Here is a 12,185-nt window from a genome sequence, read left to right as displayed (position 1 = left end):
ATCTACAGTCGGCCTTTTTTTTAAAGTTATTTTTAATTACCGTTTTTTAGAGAAAAAATGTTTGATGAATAATTGGTCCCACATTATCCTCTTTTTCTTATTTTAGTTGAAAGCTTATTTGATGAGATAACCGCCTGTCAGTGACCATGCAGGGAGGTCTAATCCCTTTTAGCCAAACTGGAGTGATGGGGCTTTAAAGCATTAAAAACTGAGAAATATCAGCCCAAAGAGGGAGGGAAAAAATGTATTAACAAGCAAAAAATGTCCGACCGACCGACTCATGATTTGGCACCTAAACTTAAGGGCAACACAATAACTATTTTCTAAAGGCATTATAACAAAAAGAGCAATAGCAAACGTATCAAAAAAAGAAACAACAACATCAATAAGCACAAACAACAGAAAATAAATAAGAATTCAATTTATTATACGGCAATCTACCGGTTTACATAATTAATATCTCACCACTCGAGTACTTTTTATTTCGCTCAGTTCCGAAGGAAAATGTTACAACCGTTTGTGTGATACATTTTTTTGTTATCTTATTCGACTTAACTGAACGACAATTCTGACAATCCCCTGCTCTTATACTACCCCCATCCATATCTAAATCCAAATATCAAAATTTATCCAATGTAGTTTTAGTGTATTGCCTCCTCCTCCCCCCCCCCCTCCACAACAACAAACAAACTAACTACCAAGTTACGAAGTTATTACTAATATGTATTAAAAACCTAAAACTGAGTGTTCATGCTGACAGGTTCTCCCTTATTGACATGTACACGCCTATTTAAATTAGTTGTCACATTGGGAACTATTGATACAGATCAAAAGTGTTTAACGTATGAAGATGACATCGTACTAGTATCAAAGTTAAGAAGTGGAATGCAAACACCGCCAGATAGACTTGAAGTGTACTGTAATAAATGGTTGTTAAAGGTAAATATAGACAAAACGAAAATGCTGATCTGTAATAAAACTGGATTAAAACAAAAAAGAACAGTATTTCAAGTTAAATGGTAAAAACATAGAAGTTATTAATCAGGAAACTTATTTAGGTCTCATCTTTACTGTGGTACATTCAACGACACAGTGGCAAATATACGAGATTTTTTTTAAAGAGTTTTATTTAAAGATTGTTCAAATAATTTGGGTATGACCTCCCTCATATATATAGCGACACGATTATTTGACCCATATTATAACAGTGTTGGTAAAAACCAATACTGTTATATATAACACCCCACACCTCTGGCCCATACATAGGCCAGAGGTGTGGGGTGCTTTTACTGTTAAGTTTAATTCTGTCGAAACTTAGGAAAGTATTATGCACGCATGGGAAATGTAAATAGTGATTCATAATTATATCGCTCTCTTCAAGGAAACAAAAGAATGGTTAAGAACAAATCTGCATGTTGGCTAGGGAACATGCACTAGCTACTCAAGAATGTAAACTATATGTAGATGATAATGATAAATGTCTAGAAATATAAGGTATTATCGATAGTGATACAATCGTTGGAGAAGAAATGGACATGTCAATGAGAAATATTTGCCACCGCCAGCTTTTGATAGACTTAAGTAGTGACTATATGAAAATGGTAATGACCAAAACATCATACCTATGTATTGTAAAACAAAATAATCATGTACCACGTGAATGAAGTTTTCTAATGAATACAAATACAAATAAAAATACAAATACAAATACACACAAAAACAAACAAACAAAAATTGTCAATTCATAAATGTCAGTTATGTTTGTATAATGTGTTTTTATACAATATTTGAAACCATAAAAATTGGTTTCGGACCTTTCAGTGAAGGAATGTTACCTTATTCTTTACATCTATACAAATCTTGAAAAAAACATGGTCACGTGGCACACACGTTCAAAACAGTATTGTAATTTACAGTGTGTGGAAAGTGTTGACGCCATTAGATTTACGATCTGTTTACCACGGTCATCATTTTCACCGTGATTCAAGACAGGAGCTCTATGCTAAGGGTGTAAATATAGCTGCCGTGGAGTAATGAGCAAAAGATTCTTTTTTTGTGGGGGGGGGGACGGGGGAAAAAGGTATAATTTGCCCAAACCCCGGAAAAACCCCGGAAAATCCTGTCATTTCAGCAACATTTGTAAATCACTGTTACGGAATTAGAAATAAACCATGTTTATTGCCCCCAGCTCCCCCTCCGTCAATACGCCAGGGGGCACGTGGTGGGCCTTTGCCTCCTATTGCATGGCTAATGGAAGGGATAGCAGAATAAAAGAGTGGAGAGAGATAGAGAGAGAGGGGGTGAGCATAATACACTGCCCACTCCAACACCCTAACCTTAAACGATGGCAATGTTCCCTCGCATTTCATATATATCTAGCACCACCAGTGCCCCCCTCTTTGTGGCATCGGTGCCCCTCAGTTGCCGGACTCACGTTACCCCATTGATAGTAATACAATGCTCTCTGAGCAAAGCAATGCTTTCGTCCATGCATGCCACTGTAAGCAGGGGGCGTTGATGTAAGTAGGGGGGGTGACGAGAGGTATTTTTTTATTGGAGGGGTGGGGGATGTTGGACCAATTTTTAGCCAAGTTTCCCATAAACAAAAGGGAGTGAAAAGGAAGAAAATGGTTGTCAGATTTTCAAACTTGTCGACAAAAATACGAAACCTTTCAGGAAGAATAAATAACACCATACAAACAATTAAAATATTATCAACTTGTGCTTCGGAAAAGCAATTAGATCTTAATAATCCCATTTTTACAAACAATATATTTCATTAATTTTCACTATTCCATTTGCTATGTGACTCATTGTCAATTCAACAACACAAAGGAGTTACAAAATTCAATTATCTCTTTCCAAATTACTATCAAAGAGGAGAAATCCAATTAATATAATAATCAAGTGGTTTGAAATTACTTTCCTGAAAAAAAACCCTATGAAAACGGAACCAAAGTCTGTAACGTATCTTAAAAAGATGTGAGTACACGACCAAGTTAACAAATTTCCAAGGATATCTTGCCAGAAACGAAGAAACGAATCAATTAATTAATCAAGTGGTGTAACATTCTTTTAAAAAGCTACGGTCCGCTGCTCTGTGACGTACTGTGATCTAAGAAATCGTTACAAATTTCATTATATACATTTCCAAATAACTCTCCAGAAAACGCAGAAACGAATCGACTGGTAGATTAAGTGATATGCTACATGGAAAGCTACACAATGAAGTGGAACATTTTTACCAACTCTCTAGAAATGATTAATTGATTGATTAATAAAATGGCGTGTTTAAACACTCTTGTAATAGCTATGATAACGAACCTCTTCCTTCCTCCCTCTCCTCCTCCTCTTCATTCACTCTTAACTTCTCCAGACTCATCAACTCATCGAGCCCCAGCGAAAAAATTCACAATGCAGTTACAACTAACTCTCCAGAAATGATTAATTCATTGATTAATAAAATGGCGTATTTTAACGCTCTTGTAAACAGCTATGCCTAACAAACCTCTTCCTTCCTCCCTCTCCCTCTCCTCCTCCTTCTCCTTCTCCCTCCACTCTCCCCTTCTCCTCCTCCTCCTCCTCCTCCCCTCCTCCTCCTCCTCCTCCTCCTCCACTCTTCCCTTCTTCTCCTCCTCCTCTTCCTCCACCCTCCCCTTCTCCATACTCATCAATTCATCGAGCCCCATTGCAGTAAACAAACCCCGAAGAGATGCGATCGCACCGTGCCCTTCCTACACACTTTACAATTTAACGCATATTCTAATCGGCAGGCGAGAAGAGCTGACTCAAACTTTACGGACGATATTTTTTTGTTTTCGCGCCCTTTCTAGACAAAAGAGGAATCTCGCGAGCAATATCATTGGTTGCTTCGTTTAATTGGTTTTGATATTTTTTGTCTGCGTTTCGATGATCGATTTTATGTACGTCATGGATTATAAGTGGATAATATTACGTCATAACAAGTTTCCGATATATTTCCGACATTCTATCATCAGCAAGTCAGTTGAGAAGAATTTGTGACTGGCTTACAATTATTGTGGAAAACGGTGGATATATTGCAGTCTTTTAAACTGGACCTCTATTCTAAAGAAGGCGGATTTTAGTTTTTTGAAGAAGCATGTAATATAATGTTATACTTATTTACGCTAGGCACGCTTTACAGTTTGAAGAGGACATCTTTTTAAATGACATTCTGACCTTGCTCATAAAATTATTAAGGACCCTCAAGATTTGAATAATATTGGACGGCATATTCCTTCAGATTCATAATTTTGACTTTAGATCGTGTGTATTACCGACGAACAAACAGGAAACATATCCAAGACTGAAGACGTAGGTACAGATCTGTATGAATATGAACTCGGGACATTAACTTCAAGTGTTGCTTTATCAGTCATCACTCTTGGCTTGAGTCTCGAGTGGCTATCATACCGCAGTAAACAGAAATATAACGGTTTGTTTATAAGAATGCTGTTTATTCAAGTGATCTGGCGGCGATTATTGAAGCTTGTTTTGATAAACGCCATATGACGTTGATGATCCATATTTATAGAAATACTAGTTCATCAGCACACTGAAATGTTTATGTCTGCAGTGTATATAGTTATATGCAAATGATTGATACTTTCCATACATTTCGAGGAGTATAAGCACTCATACAATTTTTGGCAGTATATTTTGAGACGTTTTGGAACTTTGAAGCTTCTTTTGAAAGGAAAACAAGCTGACAATACAAAATGGCCACGTCAGTTTCACTCGACGTCACGTCATACATAACGGACAGCGTATCAATGTCTTGGACGAACGAAAGCAAGTTAAATCATTCAAACGAGACCGGCAATGACGGCGACGACGATGACGTTAAACAATGGGTATTCCTGTTCCTCACCATCATCGCCATGGTCATGGGCCTGGTCGGCAACGTGCTCATCATCGGGGCCGTCTTCGCCGAGAGAAGACTGCGTGTGCTCAGCAACGCTTTCATCGTCAACCTTGCCGTTGCCGACCTCTTCGTGTCGACGATCATCAACGCTTTCGCTCTCGTTGGTCTTTTTAAGGGGGAAGCTTATTTCGAGAGCCATTATTTGCTTTGTAATTTCATTGGAGCAACTTGCATTATTTGGTGGGTAAAGGTTCAGTGTAAAGTCAGAAAATATTCAATTGATTGATTCAAATTTGTTTTCTCAAATGCAGGAAGATTATTGGAAACGCGCTTAAATTGATAGAATCATATTGTTCGAGTATCAAAAGACAACATTAAGAAGAAGAAGATGATGATATTAATGACGACGATGATAATAATAATAATAATAATAGAAGAACAACAAGAAAACAACAAGAAGACGACGGCGAATAATAATAATAATAGGCCTAGATGAAGAAGAAGGAGGAAAAGCAGAAGGAGAAGAAGAAGAAGAAGAAGAAGAAAAGGAAGAAGAAGAAGAAGAAGAAGAAGAAGAAGAAGAAGAAGAATTAGAAGAAGAAGAAGAAAAAGAAGAACAAGAAGAAGAAGAAGAAGAAGAAGAAGAAGAAGAAGAAGAAGAAGAGGAATAAGAAGAAGAAGAAGAAGAAGAAGAAGAAGAAGAAGAAGAAGAGGCCGTTCTCGTAATGGCGTATGTCAAATTACGATATAACCATAATTATTGTGTAGATATTTGACCCGAGGGTGTGACGGCCGCTCTTTCTCAAAATTGATGTCAGAAATGCTGCCTGTTTCAAAAAGGCTTATAGCAACAAACCCATCAGGCAAACGTTCCCCAAATCTAAACGAGGGAAGAGAGTATTGGAATTTAGAATTCAAATATTCGGGTACCTAACTGCCAGAAAAAAGGTGGCGGTTGTCCGAATATTAGTTCTTGTTATGAATAACTTGAAATTAAAAGAAATATGATCGAAATGAGGACATTTTCTCCTAAGCTGAGAAAGCATGCAGACGCCAAACAATTATGCCTTTTATTGGTAGCTGTAACAACATGGTATAATTTTGGTTTTACTGCAATTCTTTAGGAGGGAGATCGTCATCTTCCACAACTCCACCTTTTGGTTTTACTTAATGTCCTTCAAAAAAGCACCACTGTCTGGACAATTGCATTTCCTTCATTACAACAACGATGGCATTCCCGACCTTTCTTAGTAATAACTCATCTTCGAAGTCTTGGAGGTGACGCTAATATTTACAACCTACGTTGATGGTGTGCGATAATAAAATAGCTTGTAAAACTTAAACTCTGGTAGTAAGCATCGTCAAATCGTCATTATAAATTATATTTTGTGACCTACTCTCATCAGTCATTGGTCGTATCCATGCTGAGCAACTGTGTCAATGTCAAGGATAGTATGTCGTAATGACCAAGGGTGTCGATTTGTATCCGTGGTTGGGGGGGATGATAGGTGCCAAAATATTTTCGGCAATGGATCAAATCAACCATGAGATAAAGCGTGTGGCAGTTTACACCCCCTCCCCATGCGCGTAGCCAGGATTTCATTTTAGGGAGGGGGCGGTAGTGAGCGCGCGAAGCGCGCTCCCTAGGGGGTTGGGTGCAGGGATCGAGGGGGAATTTCCCCCCTCCCCCGCGAAGCGCGGAAGTTTGGCGTTTCATTAAATTATTAGAGAAAGAAGACGATTCGTTGGACCGTCCTCGACTCTTCATCTTTGTTTGAATCAAGTTCCCCTTCCTCCGCGCGTAGCGCGGAAGCTCTGACGTTCTTTAGATTAATAAATAAAGAAGACGATTCGATGTACCATTCTCGACTCTTAATCCTTAATGTTTTAATCAAGTTCCCCTTCTTCGCGCGTAGCGCGGAAGCTCTGACGTTTCATAAGATTATTAAAGAAAGTAGACGATTCGTTGTACTGTTCTCGACTCTAAATCCTTGTCTGAATTCAGTTTCCCTGCTCCCGCGCGAAGCGCGGAAGCTTTGACGTTTCATTAGATTATTAAAGAAAGAAGACGATTCGTTGTACCCTTCTCGACTCATAATCCTTGTCTGAATTCAGGTCCCCTTGTCCGCGCGTAGCGCGGAAGCTCTGACGTCTTATTAGATTATTAAAGAAAGAAGACGATTCGATGTACCATTCTCGACTCTAAATCCTTGTCCGAATTCAGTTTCCCCGTTTGCCGTTTCATTAGATTATTAAAGAAAGAAAACGATTCGTTGTACCATTCTCGACTCTTAAAGGTATTACAAAGTTTTGGTATGGGGTCTTGAATTTGGTGCAAATGATCTTATTGGAAGCCAATGCGATCCTACAATATTCAGTGACCGTTGTCGCTGTTGAAATCGAGTCTTAAGTTATAAAATTGTAAATAATAAACTCTTTATGTTGTATAGCTCCCTCTCAAGGTCAAGATATTAATTAAGCTATAAAACAATGTTTATTAACTAAAATCGACCGATTAGCTATTCCCGTTTGAAAATTATATATCACAACTACATATTGTGAGATTTTTATGGTCGTAGCTACCATTGAACAGCCGTAGGTGCTATGTGAAATTTATAAAAATTTACCGGGAGCACCGGTAAATTTTTATATTAAATTTTTCTCGAAAGTAGGAGTGTTTTAGGGGCTAAACTTTCTAGTGCTTATAATACATCCACAGGGGCATCCAAATATTATATCAAAATTGTAAAGAGTCACTATCCACCCAATTTTCAAAATTTCCCAAAACTTTGTATTACCTTTAATCCTTGTCTGAATTCAGTTCTCCTTCTCCGTGCGAAGCGCGGAAGCTCTGACGTTTCATTAGATTTTTAAAGAAAGAAGACGATTCGATGTACCATTCTCGACTCTTAATCCTTTTCTGAATTCAGTTTCCCCGCCCGCGCGCGAAGCGCGGAAGCTTTCTCCTTGTCTCCTATCTCATCACAAGTTCGTCACAGAGTTCATCTATGTTTACACTGTCCAGGATTGTCTGATGTGCATTGCAGATTGCTACTTTTTCGCTCACGCGCTTAGCATTTAGCTCGTTGCTTTTTAACGCTGCGTCTTTGCATTTGGCGCACTGCATTTCTATGATGCTGTTGATTGAACAAATTGAATAAATTTATCAATTCCTGATGAAGCCGTATGAGTGAGAATTCAATTTATTCTTGTCTCATATACGGTTGTCTCATTTACTTGGTATATATGTATGTAAGAAAACAGCGACGAGTATAATGAAAATGAGATAGCAAATTGTGAATATTGATGGTCATCTTGCGAGCAATAACCATTAACTACTCTAATCGGGCTCTCATCATTTATTTTTCTCTTCTTTTTTTGTTGTTGTTGATGGTGAATTATTGGGGGGGATGATTGTACAGGCCATCCCCCCCACCTCAAATATTGGGGGGGATATATCCCCCCCATCCCCCCCGGGATCGACACCCATGGTAATGACTGACGAGTCGCTCGGGTGAAATAAAGTTGTATTTTCAGACGGATACAATTAATATGATTGGTATGGATATATTACTCTTATCTATGTTTTCATGGTGTTGATCTGATACACATCTGTGATTATGTTTCCTGTTTCCACAATAAAACCTCACTTTATGTTTACTGTTATAATTCGAGATACATGTATACTGTGTTTCTCATGTGTCTCTTCTTCCTCTCTTCTTCCTCTCTCTCTCTCTCTTTCTCTTCGTGTTTCTCTCACGTCCCTCTTTTGTCGTTCTCTATATCTTCCTGTCTCTACTATTTCTCTAGTTTTTTTCTTTCATATCTCTCTCTGTCCCTCTCTCTGTCTTTCCCCTCTCTTTCTCCATCCATATCCTGCAATCCTCCTCCTCGCTCTCTCTCTCTCTCTCTTTCTCTCTCTTTCTCTAACTGTTTTTTCTCATTTCCCCTTTTGTCGTTCTCTCTATCTTCCTGTCTCTCCTATATCCAGTTTCTAGTATCTTTTTCATACCAGCTCGTAAGTAATTTTCCTATTATCTAAACATCGACCGAGAGAAGAAAATTTAAAGAAAATACCTCATTTCAATGGTTTTGAACCAAAGATCTTCTAATAGAAAGTCATGGAAAATTTAGCTTTCCAAATTTTGACAATTACACTTCTGGCTTTAGATGATCTCTTTAGAAACAGGTGTATATAGATGTTGTGGTCTACTGGATTTTTACCGGACTACGGATCACAAAATAAGGCTTCAAGTTCCTTTCATGGTACACATGTAATTTTTAAAGATATTAATCTACATTTGCCACATTAATTGGCCCAGGTAAGGCCAATGAGTACCTGGCAGGGATTTATCCCTTGAAATATTTGAGGGCTGTCATATACAGCCAAGCTAAAGCTGTGTTGGGCTAATAACAGTTAAGCATCATGAGTGTCTAGTCTGACAGATGTGATCACTACATGCACATGAACCCATGATTGTCATTTACTATCAAAGTGACTGTAAATGATAGATTGTTATCTAAATGATAGATTGTTATCATTCTGTTGATCTTATTCCATTTTCTCCACAGCTGCGTGTGTTCTCTCTGGTGTATTGCCTCAATAGCCTTCAACAGGTACATCGCGATCAGCCACCGGCTATCTTACCGGAGGATCTACAACAAGGGCAACCTCTGGATCCATCTGCTCGTCCCTTGGCTCGCAGGAGTCCTTCTGGACATCCCCAATCTGACCGGATGGAACAGCCACAAGTTCATCGAGGAATACATGATGTGCACTTATGATATCAGAGGTGATTTAAGCTACGTTCTTTTCTTGAAGATCATGGCGGTCGGGGTACCGCTCGTGGTAATATCTTTCAGCTACATCGGGATATACGCCTACGCGCACTCGTCCGGTCACGAGCTCAAGAAGTTCGCGGGTTCGTCGTGCGTCAAATCGCAGGTCAAGAGGAAGCTGCGGCAGTCCGATGCCAAACTTCTCCGGTCGATATTCATTTTGGTCCTCGCGTATGCCATCTTCTGGTTTCCCGAAACGTTGCTGACACTGGTCGACCAGGCCCACGAGGTTCCTGATAGCGTGTACATGTCGGTGGCGTTCCTCGCGCATTTCAACAGCAGCGTCAACAGCATCATTTATGGACTGACGAACGAGAACTTCAGGAAAGGATACCGGAAGTTCCTTTTCGTCGTGTTGAAGTGTCGTCGCGTCGATTGCTCGTTCAACCCAGAGACGACCGGTATGGCCTCAAAGGTGTCCGCCAGCGAACACAATGTTCAAACTCACGACAAGAGCAGTCCTAACTTGGCAGATAAGTTTGAATACGTCGACCCAGACACTCGTAGTAGGAGAGAAGGACTGCAGTCTGCTCCTGGTAACATTTAGGCCGGAAAAAGGGTGTTATTTATTCAATTTTTTTATTTATTGGACTTTGATTTTTTTTTTAAATGAAATGGGAACCTGATTGCAAAGACAAATCGAAATAAGGCAATTTCAAAAGCCTTGTCCGTCACCTTTAATTTGAATGTGTGAACATAACAATGACGCATGATGTAATCCGAACATGATTACTATAGGATATAAAATGCGTTATTGAAATTACCCTAGAGTTGATTTCTTTCAAAAGTGGTTGCTGTCGTGTTTTGAGTATCTCGATGATAAATGTTTTTTGTTTAAATTGTTTCCTCTTTTGAACTTAAACTTGAACTTTACCTTTAATCCGATGCGCTATTTCTTGCGCTAATAAGCATGGGGCGGCAATTAGACAACTCATGTACAAGTGGTTGTACTATTCTGTTTGCATCCACCTTTTGTACGACGTCACTCAAACACGGCGCCTCAAAGATAATTATCACAGACTTCGCCAGTGACTGGCGCTGTTTTCCGTCAGCACATGATGTCTCGTATGCATGCACCGGGCATAAAACGTGGTGGAAGCGTTGTATTGTCCTGTTCGATGGATTCAATACACACTATCCACTCCATTTTGGAACATTTCAAATCGCCATTTAAAAGACACAGTAGCGCATGCGCTAATTTGATGACGCTCGTTTCCTACCAGGTACCAATTTACCACCTGGATGGAGAGAAGCTACATAGATTAAATGCAGTGCATACGGACGGAGCTGGAACCCAATGGCCGATATAATTCGTGTGTAAGTGCCAGCTGCTTTAGGGAGACTGTTTGCATGACCTTGTGGTTTCTATACGCAAATAGATAACCAGTCATATCATCAGCGTCAGTAGGCAATGGGCCTAGACGTAAGGAATAATGCTCGTCCCACACGAGGCGCCATACGCTGCCTGACGTAGCGATGCGTCAGTGAGGGGTGCGTTCTTTGACGTGCCGTTTGAAAGTGATATTGTATTAACAAAAAAGGTGAGTGCAAAGCGAAAAGTAGAAACGTTGTTTTGAAAAACTGGCGTATGAACTATTAGCTCACATAGGCTTAATTAGTGCGGGTAATAACGCAATCGAATTGACGCCTTGCTGTGCATGAACCGGGCTTTCGCAACCTAACAATTAAAAAAAAAATCCCAAACAAATTCAGAAGCTTGGGTAAACCGTGTTGTGTCTCGACACCTCATAAAAATATGCATCCAAATGATTTACGCCCATAGATTCCTCCCTCCTCTTCTCTCTTCTCTCCCCCTTCTTCTCTTTCTCATTCTTTATCCCTTTTTTTTTTCTCATTCTCATTATCTTTTTTCTCTTTCTCATTCTCTTTCCCATCTCTTCTTATTGCGAGATCAATGGATTTTTACATAAGTATTGAGATGTATTTTTTAATATCGAAATAAATGTTTTTGATTATGAACACGGCGTTAACAATAATATTTTCTGTGCGACCATAATCCTTCATAATTATAGTGTGTCTATTATCATTATAATGTCTTAATGAATACCCCACTTAACTTGCATACATTGAAAGTAGCGCCTATAATATACTGTACGACACATTTAGACATTGCATCATCATAATGTCCGTGACGTTTATCCTTATGACTCAATGTCGTCTGAACATGTTTAATGTATCTGTTGTAGGCAAAAGACATAGACGATTTTTTTTTTAACGCCACGATTATGTACAAAGGTGTTTTTTTTTAATCAATTGAGGTATGGAAAAAGTAACTACGTTATTATTGTTCTGTAATGCCAATTAAGTGCCAATAATCCGATATTTATTTTCATGTGAGTAAACCTACATGACTGTTTTATCTTCCTTAAACACGTGGCTAGAGAGATAACGTGACTCTGGTCTTACGTATATTGTGAAAAAGACAGTGGCGTAGCAATGT

The 12,185-nt window shown here is 39.0% G+C and overlaps 1 protein-coding gene across 1 annotated transcript; it reads left to right on the top strand.

Moving 5' to 3' along the window:
- Window positions 1-4,730: 4,730 nt before the first annotated feature.
- Window positions 4,731-10,324, top strand: LOC100892420 (melatonin receptor type 1B-like). The gene is made up of 2 exons (XM_011672030.2): window positions 4,731-5,125; window positions 9,458-10,324. The coding sequence occupies exons 1-2, from the start codon at window positions 4,740-4,742 to the stop codon at window positions 10,269-10,271; spliced, it is 1,200 nt and encodes a 399-aa protein (XP_011670332.2). The 5' UTR covers window positions 4,731-4,739; the 3' UTR covers window positions 10,272-10,324.
- The last annotated feature ends 1,861 nt before the right edge of the window (window positions 10,325-12,185 follow it).

This window comes from Strongylocentrotus purpuratus, unplaced genomic scaffold (assembly GCF_000002235.5).
Source record: "Strongylocentrotus purpuratus isolate Spur 01 unplaced genomic scaffold, Spur_5.0 spur5_scaffold_2, whole genome shotgun sequence".
Taxonomy (NCBI): domain Eukaryota; kingdom Metazoa; phylum Echinodermata; class Echinoidea; order Camarodonta; family Strongylocentrotidae; genus Strongylocentrotus; species Strongylocentrotus purpuratus.
The sequence above is the reverse complement of the archived record's forward strand: the minus strand, read 5'-3'. Positions and strand labels throughout refer to the sequence as shown.

Bases quoted from the DNA above. Each gene is read 5' to 3' on its own strand.
- LOC100892420 (XM_011672030.2), top strand. From the start codon at position 4,740: ATGGCCACGTCAGTTTCACTCGACGTCACGTCATACATAACGGACAGC. The intron at 5,126-9,457 runs GTGGGTAAAGGT...TTTTCTCCACAG, and splicing joins GGAGCAACTTGCATTATTTG to CTGCGTGTGTTCTCTCTGGT.